Source organism: Prionailurus viverrinus, chromosome A1, assembly GCF_022837055.1.
Source record: "Prionailurus viverrinus isolate Anna chromosome A1, UM_Priviv_1.0, whole genome shotgun sequence".
Classification (NCBI taxonomy): Eukaryota; Metazoa; Chordata; class Mammalia; order Carnivora; family Felidae; genus Prionailurus; species Prionailurus viverrinus.
Window position 1 is genome coordinate 193,962,885 of NC_062561.1, and position 19,623 is coordinate 193,982,507.

Genomic DNA, 19,623 nt, shown 5'->3' on the forward strand with positions numbered 1-19,623 from the left:
AGCTGGGGCAGTGTGCTGAGGGTGACACACAGGGCTTCTGGGAATGGATGCGAAGAGGGCATAAATGAAGCAAGAAGAGGAGGGAACGAACTTCCAGGTCTCGTTCCGGAACCAGTGAGCTTTCCAGAACTGGAAGGGCCGTGTATGACCAGGGACTTCTGGGGGGCTCAGTCTTGGCTCGGGCATGAGTAGATTGGAGCCCTGGATCTTCCTCTGGAGGGGTCTAGAAGGAGATGCATTTGGGATGAAGGGAAAAAACTCCAGCCACGGCGCCAAGAAGGAACACTTATGGCATAATGGTTGGGGGTGAGGGGAGGGGTGGAGATAGGAATTGTTTGATTTGGTTTAACAAGAGGGTGTATGAGGGGACACAGGCAGATAGGCTCTAAGGAAGGTTGTGGACAGGTGCTGGAGAGGGGTCCTTACAACACTCTGTGGGCAAAGGAGCGTCCTCAGAGGGGGCTGGGGAAGCAAGAGGTGTAGTAACAATAGCAAGTATTTGATGGTGTTTACTATATGCTAGGCACTGTACTAAGCACTTTAACACGTACTAGCTCAATTCATCCTCACTCGACCCTGTCAGGTAGTACTGATATTAAACACCCAGAGATGGCAGCAGAGTTTAGCCACTTACCCAAAGTTACACCCTGCTTGGAGTCAGGATTCCAACCCTAAAAATCTGACTCCAGAGCCCACTAAAGCTGGCCTCTCGGGCTGTGGAGGTTTTAGGAAGAGCGCCTGGTGGGCAGAGGTCGACTGGGGGAGGAGGTCCATGGGCAGCAAGAATTGTTAGATGCACGTGGGGTCCGCCCTTCAAGCAAAGGCAGAAGTATGGGGTCTGTGAAGAGCACATAACGTTTGCCTGAATTTCTGAGGTTGGAAGAATCATGGAACAGAGTGGGAGATCCAGGGTGTCAGCTAGTTTAACCCTGTGTTTGCAGGTGGGAACACAGCCTCAGAGAGTCAGGGCGGATTGCCATGCAGCCCCGGCTTCACCCCAGAGATCTTGACTCCAATGATGGAAACGGATTTGAAAAGACATGAACTATACTTCCTGGGACAACGTGATATTCTGTAAGAAAAACCTTTTCAATAGGCATGTCCTTTGATACTTTTAGGACTTTGTCATCAGGAATATACATGCAAAGATACAGGTCGCAGAATGTTTCATTAAGAACAATTCGGTCATTGGGACGCCTGGGTGGCTCAGTTGGTTAAGCGTCCCACTTCAGCTCAGGTCATGATCTCACAGTTTATGAGTTTGAGCCCCATGTGAGGCTCTGTGCTAACAGCTCGGAGCCTGGAGCCTGCTTCGGATTCTGTGTCTCCCTCTGTCTCTGTTCCTTCCCAGCTCGCACTCTGTCTCTCTGTCTCTGTCTCTCTCTCTCTCAAAAATAAAGATTAAAAACAAATTTAAAGAATAACTCAGTCATTATAAAAATTTCCAATAATGGGGAATTGGTTAAGTGAATGATGGTAGAGCTACCTGAATACTATGCAATATTAAAACGTAATCATGTTGTAATTCAGGAGTTCTTAACCTGGGATACCCAATTGGGTTTCAGGGGACTGTGAACCTCCTACCATTGTGGGTATGATATGGGAATGTGGATTTTTCTGGGAAGTGGGTCCATAGCCTGCTTAAAATTTTCAAAGGGATCTGTGATCAAAATAGGCAAAAAACAAAAAACAAAAACCCCCCTACTCTTACAGAAGAATATTGATAAAACCTCTTATCTAAGAAGGTAGACAAGAGAGTGTCAACAATTCTCAACCAATGACCAGGTTTGTTTTATTTCCACGGCCACCAAGTGCACCCTCTTGTGTTATTTGGAAGGGAACCCCAGACACCATTTGACATAGAAACTGCTCAGAGTGTATCTCTAGAAGGACTGTGTAAAAAACAGAATAGGCACCATGTCATTGTCATACTTAAAAAACTAACGATAATTCTTTAAAAAAATTTTTAAGTGTATTTATTTGTTTTGAGAGAGAGTGAGTGTGAGCAGGGAAGACACAAAAAGGGAGAGAGAGTCCCAAGCAGGCTCTGCACTGTCAGCACAGAGCCCGATGCGGGGCTCGAACCCACGAACCACGAGACCATGACCTGAGTCGAAATCAAGAGTCAGATGCTCAACCAACTGAACCACCCAGGCAACCCATGATAATTCTTTATTATCATCAAATATCCAGGTAATATAAAGTAAATGATATTCATTGACCAGAAAATAAAAAATAAAAATAAAATAAATAAATAAAACTCACAACCCCTTGCTAAGTGAGCAAGACAAAACAGGATAGACTCTACGACTCCATTTTGAAAACCACACACATCATCGTGGTGACAGCTATTTGGGGGTGGTAGGGTTATAGCTGTTTTCTTCTCTTCCCCAAGTTCTCCATATTACTTTTTGAGTTTAAAAACATACAAAAATAAGAACAAAAGGGTAGATTTCTTTTAAAATTTCTAAATCCTCTGATTCAGCATCTAAGTTTCAAGATCTTATCCTGTTCCAGCTTGAGATGGAGTGGACCCAGACACCCAGAGAAGTTCAGGGTCTCAGCCACAATCAGCAGGGAGGGGAGGCTATGAAGGGGGCTAGGAAGGTCTGATTGGCTTTCCCAGCCTCTTGAGAGGAAATGTAGAAGCAGAGGTTCTGGAACATCTCTCAAGCTCTGGTCCCTGATGTCCTGCCACCTCCACCCTCTTACCTTCCCACCTTTATCAAGCCTCACACGTTTGGGGCACTTTGCTGCTGGAGTTGACAGACCAAACGAAACAGAGGCGGGCAGCAGATAACCAGGGCCCTTTCTGGCCACACATCGGCCTGTTGGCTTGTCGGGCCTGGAAGAGAAGGCGTCTTGTTTCCCCAACACATTCCAGAGTCATGTCCCCCAGCTGCGTGGCCTCCTGGCCAGATCCCAATGCAGCTACTCAGGTCTTCCTTGATTGGGACAAAAAGTGAATGAAAGAGCTGACCTTGTGAGGCTCCTTTTTCCAAAGGCACAAATCTCAGTTTTTCTGTGTGACCTTGGGCGAGTCCTTCTCCTCTCTGGGCCCAGGTTTCTGCATCTGCACAGAAAGATAGATCATTTGTGAGATGTCCCGCCCCCTCCACCCACCCAACTTTTTCGGTCAGAGTTTCTACATTTAGCAGAAATGGGAAGTGGGTCCACCACACCTCTAAATGTCAGCCTGGAATTTCAAGGCTGCCTCAGGCCACAGGGTGAAGGCCAGACGCTAAAACCTTTTTTTGGTAAAGAGTTCATAAGACAGACATTGCAGCTCAAGACCTAGGACACACACACATACTTAATATAAAGGTTCCATGCAGTAACATCTACCCTTCCTTCGTGAGATGCCCTCTGATAGCTTCTATTCTATTCTTTAAAAAAAAAAAAAAATTCTGATTGCAATCTAGGAAGGTGTTTTCCCAATGAGGAAACAGGGATCATGCCCAAGTTGAAAAACATGGATTCATGCAGCTAGACCCCTATTTCTAAGGTGGTACCAGTCCCGACAAACACAAATGGGTTTTCTCTATTTTTTTTTTTTTCAAATGGATTCTATATGAACTGAGTTTCCTAGACTTTCATGTGTCTCTGAATCCCTTGAAATATTTTAAAAATGCAAATTCTGATTCAGTGGGTCTGAGGTGAAGCTAAGATTCTGTATTTCTAATTAGCCCTCAAGGTGATTCCATGCGGGGTTAGCGAACAGATATCTCTGATACCCATTTCACTGGTTCCATTTCATTCTTACCAATGGAGAAATTTTCTCCTCAGTCTTTCCTTCCTCTCTCCTTCCTTCTTTTTTCTATCCTTTCATAAATGTGTTTAAAGAATCCATGGGTTCAAAGCACATCTTTGCCTCTTACTAGCTGGGGAAGCTTGGACAAGTTACTTAAGTTTTCTGTGCCTCAGTTTCTTTACCTGCAAAATGGGGATAATGAGTGCAGTTTTCTGATGAAGTACTTTTGAGATGTGAATGAGATCAACCATGTAACGTTCTTAATATGTTGCCTATCACATTATGAGGGTCAAATAAATGTTATTGTTGGGGTAATTATTATTTTTATTGCCCAAGTTACCTTGGTACTTTTTCTTATTGACTGTCTCCTCTCACAGGAATTATTTTTCATGTTATATATTTAGTTTGGAGTATGAATTTATTTCATTTCATTTCATTTTATGGAAAAAGCATGAGCCAGGGAGAGGGGCAGAGGGAGAGAGAGAATTGTAAGCAGGTTTCACACTCAGCACAGAGCCCAATGCTGGGCTCAATCCCATGACCCCAGTATCATGACCTGAGCCAAAATCAAGAGTCTGATGCTCAATGGAGCCACCCAGGTGCCCTGAATTTATTTTTTAGTTATACACCATTACAGTAAGTGTGAAAGTAGAGGAAAGGCAAAATTATCATCCATAATTCCAATGATTCCATCAACGATGATTATTTTGGGATGTCTTCTTGCATATGCCTATGTGATGGCCCTGGTTTCTAGTTGATGCCCGAGTGCAAATTTCTTTTATAAAACCCAGTGAAATCTCTCACTTGCATTTGGATGTGGATTCATGCTATTTGTTTTGTCTAAAGCCTTTCTTGGGGTGCCTCGGTGGCTCAGATGGTTGAGCGTCCAACTCTTGATTGCAGCTCAGGTCATGATCCCTGGGTCAGGGGATTGAGCCCTGTGTTGGGCTCTGTGGTGAGCATGGAGCCTGCTTGAGATTCTTTCTCTTTCTTTCCCTCTGGCCCTCTCTACCACTCATGTGTTCTCTTGCATGCGTGCAAATAAAAAAACTTTTTTTTTTTAAATAAAGCCTTTCTTATTTTAAAGGGAGGAAAAAAAAGCCCAGTATATTTAATTTTGTCTCCTGCTTTTTAAACTCAACATTATGCTATATTCACATTTTTCCTAGAAATCCATTCTAAAAATATAAATGGGAGTAGTGCCAACTATGACAACTATGACTTCTAGAAGCAAATCATCCCGACAGACGTGATTGGCATTTGACTCCAGGGCTAGCTCTGGCAGAGGACATGTGACTTAGCACCTTACAGACACACAGACTTTTGGGACTTAATGGTCTCTGGGGAGGATCTGGGGGCTGGGGGCACAGAGCTGAGATCAGAAAACATGGCCTTCCTTATGGAGCATAGCAAGGGACTTAACTCAGGTGCAGAAGCTATTTTACTTCCATTTTACTAATTTAAGTGAGACTTTATTTTTAAAATTCCATGTGCCAGCTCTCCTCCTAAAAGATTGTTCCTTCAACCACATCTTGCTGAGCATTGACTGTGTGATGATTAACTTCTAGATGATCACAGTGCCAGAAGCATCTCCTCAGAGTTGTCTATATTAAGCAAGTTACCATTCGTTCAGTCAAATATTTACTTAGTGATTTCTAGGCCTACGTACTATGCCAAGTGCTAGGGATACACTGGTGAATAGAACAGATTTGACTCCTCGCCTCATGGGGTTTATAACCTCATTATGGCGAGTTATCTATTTAGATGCAGCCTGATGAGCACCATATACTACTGACGAACCATTAAAGCACCATTAAAACTGACGAACATGGGGCACTTGGGTGGCTCAGTCAGTTAAGCGTCTGACTTTGGCTCAGGTCATGATCTCACAGTTCATGAGTTCGAGCCCCGTGTCGGGCTCTGTGCTGACAGCTCAGAGCTTGCAGCGTGTTTCAGATTCTGTGTCCTCCTCTCTCTCTGCCTCCCCTGCTCACGCTCTCCCTCTCTCTATCAAAAATAAATACACTTAAAAAAAAACCCTGATAAACATGAACTCTGTGTAACAGGAAAGAGTCTTAGTATATGGTATTTGGGGGTGAGGAAGTGAAACAGGTGGCAGGTTCATATTCTTTAATGACAGTACATTATTGTTGTTAAAGTATTGTTTGTTGGAGAAATAAAAAATATTTTCAGGGTATTAACTATCCCTCTCCCACTCTCAACACACACATCATTACAGTGGTTAAAAACAAGGACTTTGGAGTCAATAGAGACCTGGGCTTGAATCCTACTTCTCCAGTGTCCTAGCTGAGTGACCTTGGGTCTATCTGCATATCTATAGAATGGAGTTAACAGCCTCACTTCCAGGATTAAATTGGAGATGTGTGCACAGTGCACGACACACAGTAAGAGCTTAATGCAGCTGTCCATGTTCGTTTGCTGTGACAGAAGGGGAGGGGTCTGCCTCATGGTTTCAGGAAAGAACTGCACACTTGTGAACTGCAAACAGCTCAGCATCCTCTTTCTTGGGCTGCTCATGCAATTTTGCTAGAGTCTTCAAAAATCTCCTCTGCTCATTCCGTTTGGTACAAGGTGAGGACCACCCGACTCACTTCCAATCCACAGTGGCGGCCGGGCTGCCTCAGGCAAGGACAACCCTAACCTAATATCAAACAGAGCAAGCAGAAAGCTGTCAGATCAAGTGACAAGACACGGGAAAAAGAAAGCATATACATGTTTAAACGTCAAGAGTCCCAGTGACAAATATATCTGAGTTTATGCAATTACATTTTTTCCCCTAGAGCAGAAAATGAAAAATAGAATGTTAGGGTTGGAAGTGACTTTAGAGATCATCTAAACCACAGCTTCATTTAACCAATTATTTCTTTCAGCGGATAGTTTTTGGAGGTCCTACTATGTGCCAGTTGTGTGTTGGGTGCTAAGGGTCGGACAGGTGAAGATAAGAGCATTGTCTCTTTTTGGAGTCTGTAGGGTTCTGTGGAGAAAGCTACAGCTCAGGGAGTTGAAATAGCTTGTTAGGATCCAGGAAACTGTCATTTCTTCCTCTACTTTTCTATATTTTCTAAATTTTCCACGATAGACATGTATCACATTTAACTGTGTGTTTATATTGACTCTGCTAGAGTCACACAGCTAACAGGAAAATATATTTGTTGGTAAATAGGTTACTCTTGAGCCCCTACCATATTCATGCAAGTTGTAGTCTCAAAGCATGGTTCCTGCATCAGAATGAGCTTTATTGGAAATGCATACCCTGTGCCCATCCCAATCCTGCAAATTTCTCCGCCTTGGAAACATATTCAACAAGGGGATTGTAATACCCATTCGACTTCAAGAACCAATGCCAATGAAAACCAATCATAGCATGATTCCCATGTAGCAAAGAAAGCAGCAATGATTTTTTTTTAATTGGTCTCAGAAATTTAAATGAATGAACTAAGTTCATGAAAACAAACACATTTATCTTTTATTGGAATAAAGTCAACTCCTCCCTTTTTTTCCTCTAGTGCCACAGCTAATTGCATCCATTACGTGTTTTTAACAGGTGCTATAAATCAGTGTGCCCCTGAGACGGGGTGTTGGGGGGGGGAGTGGGGAGGCTAGAGGGAGGGGGCATCCTCCATCTGACAACAGGGGATACTAAACAAGTGGCACATGGCCTTAGAGCAAGCAGCCCAAGCTCTCTCACTGCGTGCTTCCGTCCCGCACCAGCGCCTGCTTGCCTCTGGTTGCATAACAGCCTTTTTCTGGCCCTACAAATCACAGCCCTGTCCCAGTTCTGGAGCGGGCGCCCTTTACACTGCCCAGCCCCACAGCCCTCGGCATTTGTAACCTCTCTCTTTTCCAGGTTATCATCATCTGTCAGATCTGAAGTTAAACAACAAGAAACATGTCAGGTGAGTGGCTGGGAGAGACACTTGGCTGTTTATGAGAAATATTCCATTACAATCTGACGCAAAATGTTAGGACGCATCTGCCAGCGCTGAGACTGAGAAAGTTCCCCTTCTCTGCAAGCAAGCTGATTAGTGTGTGGTTCCAACTCATGTTTATCCTCTCTGGCTCCATGGCAAAGGCTCGGAAAAACCTGGCTCGGGTGATTCCTGGTTGCCTGGTACAGTCAGATTCATTCAATTAGGATACCCAGTTTGAGACATAATGGGTTTTGGCGAGCTCCATAGACTGATTGGTTTTTATACACATGCACAGAAAGATTTGATTTCCTCTGTGGAATTTATAGCAGGGGAGAGGAGGTAATTAAATTAATTTCTGCTCTGGTTTCTAGGCTTTCCTTTCTGTTCTCTCTTCTCCTGCCACCTTTGTTGTTCTTTTTAAAATAGACTTTCCGAGGGCCTTGCTTGCATGGATGAAAATGAATTTACTAACTACCAGCAGTTGGTTTGAGTTTGGGGGTGATTTCCACTGTGACTTCGTGGTTTTTGCTCCATGATCTGAATGGTGTTGGGAAGAGAATGGGGACAATCTTGTGCCCAGTGGTGTGTGTAGGTGATCTGATGGGGGTGTGGGTGTGGAGTTCATGTGGCTAGGGAGTGACCTTCCCACCAGGAAGGGGTGGTTGGACTGGACTTTCTGGAAGGGAGCTGCCTCTCACGTTTGATAATGAGGGGAAACAAAAGGATGCTTCCCTTTTCTTCAGTTACCAGGTATGCCTTTCTTCCTCATTTCTGCTTTTCCCACCTTCTGTTTGGTTTCTCATCCTCCTGCTCCAGAACCACATTCTGATGCAGCAGGGGGATCTGTAGAGCAGAGGGAGCAGACGCTGGGGAAGGTGCTGGTCAGACAGGCCAACTATGCCTGCCCCACCCCTTCTCCCTCCCAAAGCCCTTTTATCCTTTCATCCACCCCTGACTTTTTAAGCAAGGACTTCTCTCCTTAAACTAAAGAGACAAAGAAGACCCCTGAGAGATTTAAAAATTCAATGGAAAAAGCAAAGAAGAAAAAAAAAAAACACTAAGCACTTAACTTCTCTCCCAAAGGACAAGAGAGCCTGCCAATTCCCCAGCAACGCCAGAGCTAAGCATTTTCCCAGTGTCAACATTAAATCCCTTTTTTGTGTTTCTCTCTTAAAGTGTGTTTACAATTGACCATTATGTGAAAGATGACGGATGTTGCCTGGCCCCGTTTAAAATAATAAGACTAATAATGATGCAGTTTTTTGCCCGCAGACTCAGTTTCCGAATGTCTATCTGCAGAAGGAAAGAGTTGAGGAGGCCAGAATATTCACCAGTAAGTGTAGCTGGCCACTGACCCATCCCCCCAGTCCAGTGCCCAAACATTTGAGTTCCTGTGGACTTCTCCATCAGACAAGCACAGATTTCTCAGGGTTAATACCTCGGCCTCCAGGCACCTTTAAAAGTCCGTGTCTTGCTCCGGTCCTGTCAGCAGCTGTACAAAGTGTGGATCCCATTACTCATTCCATTTTAGATTGGGAGAAATGAGGCTCGAGAAGGAGGAGCCCTTCTTATACCCCCAGCCCCAAGTTTTAAGGCGGGATAATGGGAGAACAATCCTGTCACCTCACCATTTCTGACCGATTCTACCTCCTACCAGTTCTTAATCTTCCAGAACAGATCAGGTTGACCCGACTGGGTTTTCTCTACTGAAACGTATTGCATTTCTTTGAACTGAATACTACCATGTATAGGTCACTCTTGCCAGGTAGTGGCTGAGGGCCCAGGCTTGCGGTGGAAACCTGTAGATTGGGATGAGATGCTGCACAACTTCAGATTTCCACCACCATTCTTGCATTGCTCCAGCGTGTGCAAAAGTATGGAGTGAATCGCCAACCCCCTCTCCCTGAGATAGCTGTGCTTAGAGGAACAAGTCTGGAACTGAGGTCCTGCCCTCCCCCCACCCTTTCCTTCCCATGGGGATGCTGCCAGAGAAGTGCACAATCCCTAGTAAAAAAGACGGAGAGATGTGGCTCAACCATGCATTTCCGGGAGAAAGCATATTCCAGGATTGCTGGTGAAGGCCCTGTGCTTCCACTGTGTTTGGACTACAGGGCTCCTGAGCCCATGGTGGCATCTGTGTTTGGGGACAGGGTCCCAGCTCCAGCTTTCCCCCAACCCTCAGCCTACCCTGGTAGGCTAGCAGCAGGATCCAAAAGATAGGTGGAATGGATTGATTTCATCCTTCCAAGGCACTCACGGTTGGATTGAAAAAGGAAACAAATTCTCTGACCTGGGAAGAAACGTCAGGCCAGGCGGTGAAATTGACCTTGGTGACACTGACCAGAGATAAGCCTCTTGGTGTAAAACAGCCTGGCACACAATTGATCAATTGTGGACCAGCGCCAGCGACCTGCAACCTAGCACCATGAAACTAACCAGCGTGCAATTAACGAACAACCTGGAACCCTTAAAACAGAGGGTGCACAACAGAACACCGATAACTGACCACTTGAAACTCGTAGCTGCCAGGCTAAGCAGAATGAGATTGCCCCGAAGCAATGGGACTGGGTGGAAAGGAACTAGGAAATCCACCTGCCCGAGAACAGACAACTAACCATGCGAGGGACTGGAGCAGGGAGGGGGTTGTCTCCCGCTCGAGCTCCAGCTCCGGAGAAGCTGACCGGAGCTGCCTGGGGACAGGCAGGGGGGGAGGGGGATGAAGGGGGTGTCCGGTGCTTTTAATTTACGGCCTGCGCCCAAACGATCCCATAAATTTGGGGGCCGTTTTCACCAAAACTGTGAGTTACGATTTTTCAAATAAATACGTTTTCCAATCAGACGGGGTTCTGTTTAGGTTGAACGTGTCCTGAAGCAGACATCTCTCTGCGCGGAAAATACACAGAGGAGGAAACGGAGCCGGGACGAAGCTTAGACGACATAAAAACTTGTGTAAACACGTTGTCATTTACGGACTTCGGAAGGGAAAGGAAAGGGAATGGGGGAGGAAGATGTTTAATTCTCCCGGACTCCTTAGGTCCCAGCCCCGAGGGAAGACACGGAAAATTTAATATTCTTTTTCGATAACCTTGATTTATGTTACTTATTAGACAATGGGCAGCGTCAGGTTCACCTTAAATAGATTGTGTATTTTTGAGGCAGTTACAAACCTAAGAATGGACAGGGTTGCCTCTCGTTCCCTGCCCCCCACCCCCAACACATGCGCTCTTTCTCTCCCGTTTTCTCTCTTTCTCTTAGTGTTTCTTTAGGAAAGAATGGAGGCAAACTGAAAATGGATTAGTTTAGTAACGGAGGGCCTTCATTCCTAGCTGCGCCCCAACCTTTGCGCCCGTGTTTTGCCACCTGTAAAACAAGGGGCCCATATAAGGAACCAGAGGCCCCGCTTCACGCAAGAACGCACAGAATGCTGCGCACAGTTGCAGGAAGCTCAGGGATCCCCGAAGCGAAAAGGTAGAGAATGGAATGTCAGCGTGTGGCTTGGACCCTCTCTGGCTGGACCAGTCCTCACCCCAGGAAAGGGGGGAATAAGGCGAGACAGAGGCTGCCATCAGTCGGGTCTTCCCTAGAGGTCTGGCCTCCAGCGGCGTCTCTGCCACTCATTGGCTGTGTGCCCTTAGGTAAACTTCTTTCCCTCTCTGCGCCGGTTTCCCCTATTTGTCCTAACAAGATCTCTCCATAGACTTGCTGCTTTCCCACATCAGCGAAGTCCAGGAGTCCTCTCACACTAGGAGGTTATAGGAGAAATCAATCGACAAGCTTTCTCTCTCTCCCCTGCCCTAACTGTCCCCGGACCCAGGAAGCGGATTGGGCTAGATTGGAAAGCCCTAGGCACTCTTTAGATGCCGCAGAGAAATGTTTAAGGGATTTGCGCGCTCAAGCTGCGGGGTAAATGGCCCGCGGGCTGATTTATGGTGCGTTACTGCGCGACGCGATTCCCCAAGACAGCGAGAATATTTTACACGGCGCTAATATAAACAGGCGGCCGGCCGGGTCCTTTTTATGGAGTTCCTGTAATTACCCGGGCCCTGACAGGTCTTTGATTTACGGCCCTATTTAGATAAGGGGTCCGGTGCGGGGATTGCCGGTGGCGTCAAGGTCACGGGACTCGGTGGGAGAAGTTTTTGCGGTGGGCGCTGAGGCGCAGGCTCTCAGGCCTTCCTGTCCAGGGGCGAGGGGTGGAGGCGAGGGGTGGAGGTGGGAGTAAGGGGAGGAGCGGGGCAAGGTCAGGAGAAGGACCCCTAGGCCCAGGTCGAAGTCACTCCGGAGCGGCTGGTACAGCCAGCCCACTGTACAGATGGGGGAACTGAGTTTCGGAGGGCGCCCGAACTCCCCCCAAATCATACAACGAGTGAAATGCCGGTGGGTGGGAAGCAATTCAAGTCTCTGGCGACAGAACCCCCACATCTGGCAAAGCTCGGTCTCCCTCACCTCCAGCCTTAGGCAGTGGGGTTCTGTAGGGTAGTTGGGGAAAGAGGAAGACTCCAATGCGGTCAGAAACAGGCTTGGGTAGATCAGGACACAAAACTTCGAGCGGTGACCAGTGGCCCTGGACTCTCCCTGTCCAGTGCTATGCAGTCGTATGGACTCCCAAACTCCATTTCTTCCCTTGCTAAATTAGTCCCCCAAACAGAGCACTACTTATCCAGGTTTACTGTTATCGTGCTAAGAGCTTCACCTATATTATTTCAATCGGCCTTAAGCCAGCACTCTGGGCGGGTGGTTACCGTGTCCCAATTTACAGAAGAGGAAACTGAGGATCTTAAGGTTCCCATAAGGAGGGGCGACAGTGGCGGATTTCAACCCAAGTGCATCAGATTCCGTAGCCAGTCTCTCTTAAGCACTCCTTTACTGCAGTTTTTTAACCTCTCTGTGCTTAAGCTCTCTGCCCTGTAAGATGGGGGTAGAGTTCTTGCCGGACCTCACTAGCACACTTGGAGGAAAAAGCGCGCATTTGAAAACGCTGAGAGTGCCAGACCATCAGAAGGCGCTCTCCGGGTGAGCACGGCGGGGTACCGGAAGGGAGGGGGGCCCCCTGTAGCGTGTGGCCAGGCGCGTAGGCCGCTCGGACTGCGCAGCTCCTTATCCTGGGTCTGCAGACTTGGGCCGGGCCTCCCATTAGGCCTCCTAGAGTGGAGCGCTAAGCCTGCGTCCGCGCAGAGAGGGGTCCGTGCAACAGTCCAGAACTGGGAATGGAAACTCCAGACTATCAGTTCTTTCTTCTGAAACTGGGGAAACTGAGGCTCAGAAAGGGAAAGGAACGCACGTGTCTTATCTCTCAATCAGCAGTTTCGGCCTGGGGCGGAGAGAGCGTCCTCACCAGGTCCCCATTGCCGAGTTTTGCCGCACTCCAAACGCACCTGAGCCGAGCTGAAGTTAAAAGTACACTGGAGTCCTCCTGAAGGCCGAGGCTGGAGCCTAGGCGCCTTGCGGTCTACGCGGGCGATCTCGGTGGCTTCCATCCTGCTGGAGGCCGCCAAACCCGAAGCCCCAGCGGGTCCCCTAGGGCTGCGTTCCCAGTGCGGGCGCCGCTTGGCTGACGGCTTCCACTCCTCCGCGCCCAGGGGTGGGACTTGTGCGGGGACAGAAACAGCATTTTCTGTAGCCCAGGTGACTGGGGGGCATCCTGCTCTTTGCCCAGGAGAGGCTGCGGGTCACTCTCAGGGCCCTCAAGGGAGTCATCGTCCAGTAGTGATAATGCATTTCCTACCACACTAACCAGGAAAGATCTCTGGGGGTGTATTTGGCCCCCAAGTGATCTGTGTTAAGGTGGGGGAACCGACTTGGATGTGTGTGGGTGGGTGCTGGAGCTGTGAATTTGTATGTGCATAATTGCCAGTATGTATATGAGTGCTTGCCCTTCATGTGGGTGCTGGCACAGTGTGCCTCTATCGTTCAACTTCATTTCCAGGGCTTGTGAATGTGGTTGTATAGGCAATATAGAATATATGTCAGGCTGTCTTAAAGTGTTTGCAATCCGTGTGACTGTGTGTAGTGTTGCACACATGTGAAAATGTCTACGTCTGAGCACCTGTGTGTACAGAGTAGTCATTGCGGCTGTGCACCTGGGTATGTTTTCGGGACTGAAGACTTAGTTTCCACATGGAGAATACGTGAAATGTATGATGAGGTTTTCAGAAGTCCGTGCTGTGTTGATAATTGTGAGGAGTTCTAAGAAAATACAAATTGGTGTGCCTGTGCACAATCGTGGGCGTAAGACTATGCGTAAAACCCTGCAGCTGTGAGCTACTTACATAGAATTCATGTGCCTCTACTGAGTGATGGTATCTTTATGCCTGCCTGCTTACAGGTTGGGGAGTGGCTCCTAGCTGTAACACATCTGAATCGGGATGTGTGCCCTGTGGGTGACAGAGAGATAATGTATAAAATTCTAGGAATGCATGAATATTGAAGTGCTGTGTGTCTTGTGGGTGTCAATGTGTTATCGTGGGAACACGCATACTTTTTGGCGTCTGTGTGGATACTGGGCTTCTGTGGATGCCAGTGATTTTTGTGAGCCCGTGTGCACATATATGCGCATGGGTTATCAGGAGCCCCAGTGTGCTGCTGCGTGATGTTGCGGGTGAAGGTCGGCTGGGTGTGTGTTGAGGACGGAGGTCCCTCTCCCCAGGGTAATTACAACTCTCTACCCGGACACCCTCACTGGTGAGCGCCTCCAGGCCAGGCAGGCGCGGACCCCGTGGAGCCGAGGCTGAACCAGGCGCCTGGAGCTCCCTCCCGGCAAGCCTCCGGCTCTGCGATCGGCCCAACCCCGGCGCTGCTGGCGCCAGGCGCCCGGGAGAGCGGCGGGTTTCCAGCCCGCCTCAGGCAGGAAACCAGGACCTCCCTTCCCCCCACCCCTGTGCACTTCTAGCCCTGCCGAGCTCCCACAAGTGGAACCTGCCCAGGACTTGGGCAGAAGTGGAACTTGTCCTCTTCTCTCCTGTGGTGTCCTCTCCTGGATCCATGTATTTGCAGGAGAAAAGTACATCTCCACGGGCTACCAACTCCAAGGATAATCTTTGATCTTCTCTGGGCCTTACCTTTCCTATCCCCACAAGGAGAGAGTGGACCTTTCTCCCTCTGCCTCTGTACTAGTAGGTCTGGCACATAGAGGGCGGTCAATAAACAATGTTGAATGAGTGCATAAAGGAGTGAATTTGTCCTTTGGAAAGAGCAGTCACATATTTATCTTCTGCCTGCGCCTGGACGTCACTTTGGAGAGAAAGGCGCATTCCCTCAGCCCCACCTAGGGAAGGCGGTTGGCTGGGAAAGGCTGGTGTGGATGGGGGCGCCCAGGTATGAGGGCATCAGCTGGGAAGCTACCTCCCTGGGAGGTGAAAGAGAATTCTAGGAGAAACACCACCACTCAGGGATTTCCAGGTCCCAATGAGAGCCCTGGGAAAGGCCCTTGTGGAGAGAACTGGAGATTCAGAGAGGCCCTAGCTGGAAGGGGAAATGGCGGAGGTCTGCCCAGCCAGGATGTCCCTCTGCTTTGGTGGGTGTGAGATACTGCCATGGCAGTTCTCTGGCTGTGCCAGCCTTGTGAACAGCGTGGAGGTCGTGGTCCCCTCGCTATGTGTTTACTGCCAAACGCAGATTTCTCTTGGTGTGAGCCCTGGTGCTGGTGTCTTTAGACAAGGGAACATTCTCAAGCAGTGACGATCTGGGTGGAGTGACCCAATGTGGCTGTGCTTCGGGCCTTCCATCCAGCCTTTGGACTGCGTCTAGTGCCCGGAGGCGAGAAAAGTGACTCTCAGGCCCTGGAGCCCGGAACAAATCATTAAATGCCTCTGGGCTTGGAGCCTGCCTTCCTTCACTTCCCCCTCCCTCACACTCCAGTCTTCTCCAGCCAGTGGCAGTCTTTGGGATGGTGTAGATGCCTTGGGCAGAAGAGCATGCCCTACTGGGCTCCACAGTACGGTTCACAGTCCCTGCCAGGTGGGAATGGTGACTAAAGGCTGGGGGTGCTTAGGGGAGACCATTAAGGGCCTATGCTGCCTCCAGCAAGGACCTCTCATCTTCTGACTCTGAGGCTGATGGGAGTAGATGGAGCTCAGGACTGAGAATGGCTAGAATTTCGATTCTGAGTTCTGTACAGTCTAGAAACAAGAAACTTTCTCTGTCTGGGTCTCAGTTTCCGTATCTGTAAAATCAAGGAGTGGGCTCTACATGAAGGCCTTCTTTTCGCTGGATGATTCTGGATGCCTTTCCTTGGGTCCACAGGAAGGAGGTGGCAGCCACCGTCTAGGGTGTTGACAGGCTTGTGCCTCAAGTACGTAGCCCCCGCCTCCGCCTAGCCGGGAACTGGGGGTGGGGAGGCAGAGGCGGGGCCGCCTCCCTGTCCCCGCAGGCGGCCTAGAGTCCGGTGGTGCTAGCTGAGCTTAAAGCCAGGGACGGCCACCCCTTTTCCTCCTCCCCGCCCCCCTGCCATTGGCTCCGGGGAGAGGTTGACATCAAAGCCTTGGCCTTATATAAGCCAGACCCTGAAAAGGAGGCCGAAGAAGGGTTAAATAGGTCTCCCGGCGTCGGCGTCCTAGCTCGCGAGAGGCCGGTGGGCTGCGCGTCTGTCTCCAGCCTTGCCCCAGACTCTCCGAAAGCGGCGTCCAGCAGAGCGCCGCCCCAGAGCCCACGGGTGGCCCCGGCAGTCTCTCGGGCGCATGGGGCGGCGCTAATCGGGCTGGAGGCGCAGGCCAGGGGCCGCTCCAACATGAACCTCGTGGGCAGCTACGCACACCATCACCACCATCACCACCATCACCACCCACACCCAACGCACCCCATGCTCCACGAACCCTTCCTCTTCGGCCCGGCCTCGCGCTGTCACCAGGAGCGGCCCTACTTCCAGAGCTGGCTGCTGAGCCCCGCTGACGCTGCCCCAGACTTCCCCGCCGGCGGGCCACCGCCCACAGCCGCGGCGGCCACCGCTGCCTACGGTCCGGACGCCAGGCCCGGCCAGAGCCCCGCGCGGCTGGAGGCGCTCGGCGGCCGGCTGGGCCGGCGGAAAGGCTCGGGACCCAAGAAGGAGCGGAGGCGCACTGAGAGCATTAACAGCGCGTTCGCAGAGCTGCGCGAGTGCATCCCCAACGTGCCTGCCGACACCAAGCTCTCCAAGATCAAGACGCTGCGCCTGGCCACCAGCTACATCGCCTATCTGATGGACGTGCTGGCCAAGGACGCTCAGGCCGGCGACCCCGAAGCCTTCAAGGCCGAACTCAAGAAGGCGGATGGCGGCCGCGAGAGCAAGCGGAAAAGGGATCTGGTAAGTCAGGGGGCCTGCAGGCGCCGGCCAAGGGTGCGGGCTGGGTGAGCACCCGCAGGCCCTGTATGAGCGTAAGGGGTTTGCGTTGCTGTGTGTGCGATTTTGAGAGGCTGCGGAGAGCTCTGAGGCCGTAGTGTGGGATCGCGTGTGTGGTGGGAGGCAGAGTCATATTTGAATTAATTTGTAGGGAAGATTCAGACCCGAGAAAATGCACACATATTCTATTTCGCTTCCAATTTCAAAGGGGTCTTGATCCATCCCCGGGCTTTCCGGGAATCCACGTTAAGAATGCTGCAGGAATTTGTTACTTTAATGTGCCTGAGTGTCGATTTATGCACGTGGACTCAGTTACTGTTTTCCAAGGGTTTTTGTTGGAGAGGCTAGGCTACTTCCATTGTTGTACGGATAGGGAAACTGAGGCCCAGAGTGGGACGGGGAGGTAAAGGTCATCTACCCGAGGACTCAGAGGTGGAGCTGGGGTAAAACAAGTCAGGTCTTGTACTCCCATTCCGGGGCGCGTCCCACTGCCCCACTGCCCACGAGCTAGTTCTGAGGGCGACCTTGATTGTTTTGTGTGTAAAGGCTGACAACTAAGAGGCACGGGTCTCACCTACTGCTTTTGGCTTTGGAGATCGCAGTCCCTACTCGATCCTCTCCAGTGAGGGCGACACTTACTGGAGCGCGGTTCCGCTGGGCTAGGGCTCTGGGACCTCCGAAGGAGGCGATTTCCAGGCTGGCGAACTATTTTCTCTAAATTGCTGCGCTCAGGCCCGCCGCACGTTTGGCTGTAGAGCCCCGCCGGGTTTTCTTTGACCCACAGGGGCTGTAGTAAACTAGGGATAGCTCATCTGGGGAGACTGGGAAAGATCGATAGGCATCGAGTCTCCAAACAGCCGTCGGGAGGTAGGAAAGGCAGGCCAGGGCGATGCCTGCCCGCCGGGAGTTCTTGGGCGTATCCCCACCCACTGCTGGTCGCCGCCTCCTTCAAGTAGCACCGCTTGGTTTCTGCTAAGAGCCGGGAAGGAGGATGGCGGGCCAGGCCCACTTGTTCCTCCTTCGCCCAGCCACCTGAGGCTCCCAGTCCACTAGCAGAGAGACTCAACCCAGTAGCCAGCCCAGACGCTAAACTAGGTTGGAAAGCGAGTGGGACTTGTAGGGGGAGCAGGTCCGAGAGCGGGAAAATTGTCGATTCCCACTCTTCCCATTCCAACGCCTCTGCGGCCATCCTTTGGCGCCCTAAAGCCAAAACGACGCGCATCAATTTCACCAGGCACAGAAAATCCTCGTTACCAAACCTCCAGAAGTTGCCCAGCCCATCCGGGCCCCCAGGAACTCTGGCGCATAAAGGCAAATTTACGAGCCTGTTTGTCTATGTCGCAAACAGAAATCCGTCACTTATTTAAAGGCGCCCAGTTACTTCTCCCAAAACCTTCTCCCCACCCCAACTCTATGCCTGGGCGATCGGAGCAGAAAAATTTAAACCTGTCTCTCGCCTCTTTTCTTGTGTGTGTCCTCTGGCAGCAGCAACACGAAGGCTTTCCTCCTGCCCTGGGCCCAGGAGAGAAGAGGATTAAAGGGCGCACAGGCTGGCCGCAGCAAGTCTGGGCGCTGGAGTTAAACCAGTGAGCTGAGGCCGCGCCGAGGACCCCTTCACCGCTGCCCGACACCCGGAGCCCCGGGAGGAGAGGAAGGCGGCGGCGAGGGCCAGGCTCTGGGTGCCGGGGGCTTATAAGGGCGCATCCCGCAGAGCCTCTGCTGCGTGCTGGCAGGTCGCTGGCTGCAACAACACACTTGGATCGCACGTGCAATGTCATTTGAAGTTGATTTTAATACATTAAGAGAAAGAGAAATATATATATATATCCACACCCCCCCCCCCCCCAAACTGAGAGAGTGGCTCTTGGCTGCACAATGCGGGAGAAAGGGACTGCGGGACTCCAGCGCGCTAAAAAGCACCCTTCCAACCCTCTTGGGGCGAATTTAGAACCCCCATGCTTTCTCCACTGTGCCTTCTGGCTCTCTTCCTCGTTCTCCAGTCAGCTTTGCGGCAAAACCCCCCAGGCGCTCTCTTTCCTAATTAAAATGCAATAAGAGGAATCAATAGTTTTCTGCCAGGGAAAGAGAACCAAACCAGGAAGATGGAGGGGTGCCTTTTGTTGTTGTTCTCCTACAAACAGTGCTGTTTTATTTTATTTTATTTTATTTTATTGTTGCTGCACTTCCTACTTAGTTTCAAGGGAAACACTTTCTCTCTTTCCTTTCCTTCTCTCCCTTACTTCCTTTTCCTTTCCTTTCCTTTCCTTTCCTTCCTTTCCTTCTTCTCTCCTTTCCTTCCTTCCTTCCTAAATAAAAACTTTTCCCTATGTTGAAAAGTTTTTATGTATTTAAACTACCTACCATGCCTGCTGTGCTCAGGTGTTTATTACCCCATCCCTACCCTTTTTCTACCTCAAACCTATAAGACCACTCACCGCCCCCTCCCTTTGCCAAAGCAGTATCTATGCTCTTGACGAATAAAAGATTTTCTGAAATCGGAGGTAGCCTGCGTGATGTCTTGGTGGGTATATCCACTGGCCCCATCATTTCTGCTAGGTAGAGAACCTCCTGTTCTGACTTCTGTTTTGATAAATGTCAAACCAAGTTACGAATCCAGTCAGGAAAAG

The 19,623-nt window shown here is 49.9% G+C and overlaps 1 protein-coding gene across 1 annotated transcript; it reads left to right on the forward strand.

The window, feature by feature from the left end:
- Window positions 1-16,408: 16,408 nt before the first annotated feature.
- HAND1 (heart and neural crest derivatives expressed 1) lies at window positions 16,409-18,586 on the forward strand. The gene is made up of 2 exons (XM_047875474.1): window positions 16,409-16,960; window positions 18,482-18,586. The coding sequence occupies exons 1-2, from the start codon at window positions 16,409-16,411 to the stop codon at window positions 18,584-18,586; spliced, it is 657 nt and encodes a 218-aa protein (XP_047731430.1).
- Window positions 18,587-19,623: the final 1,037 nt, after the last annotated feature.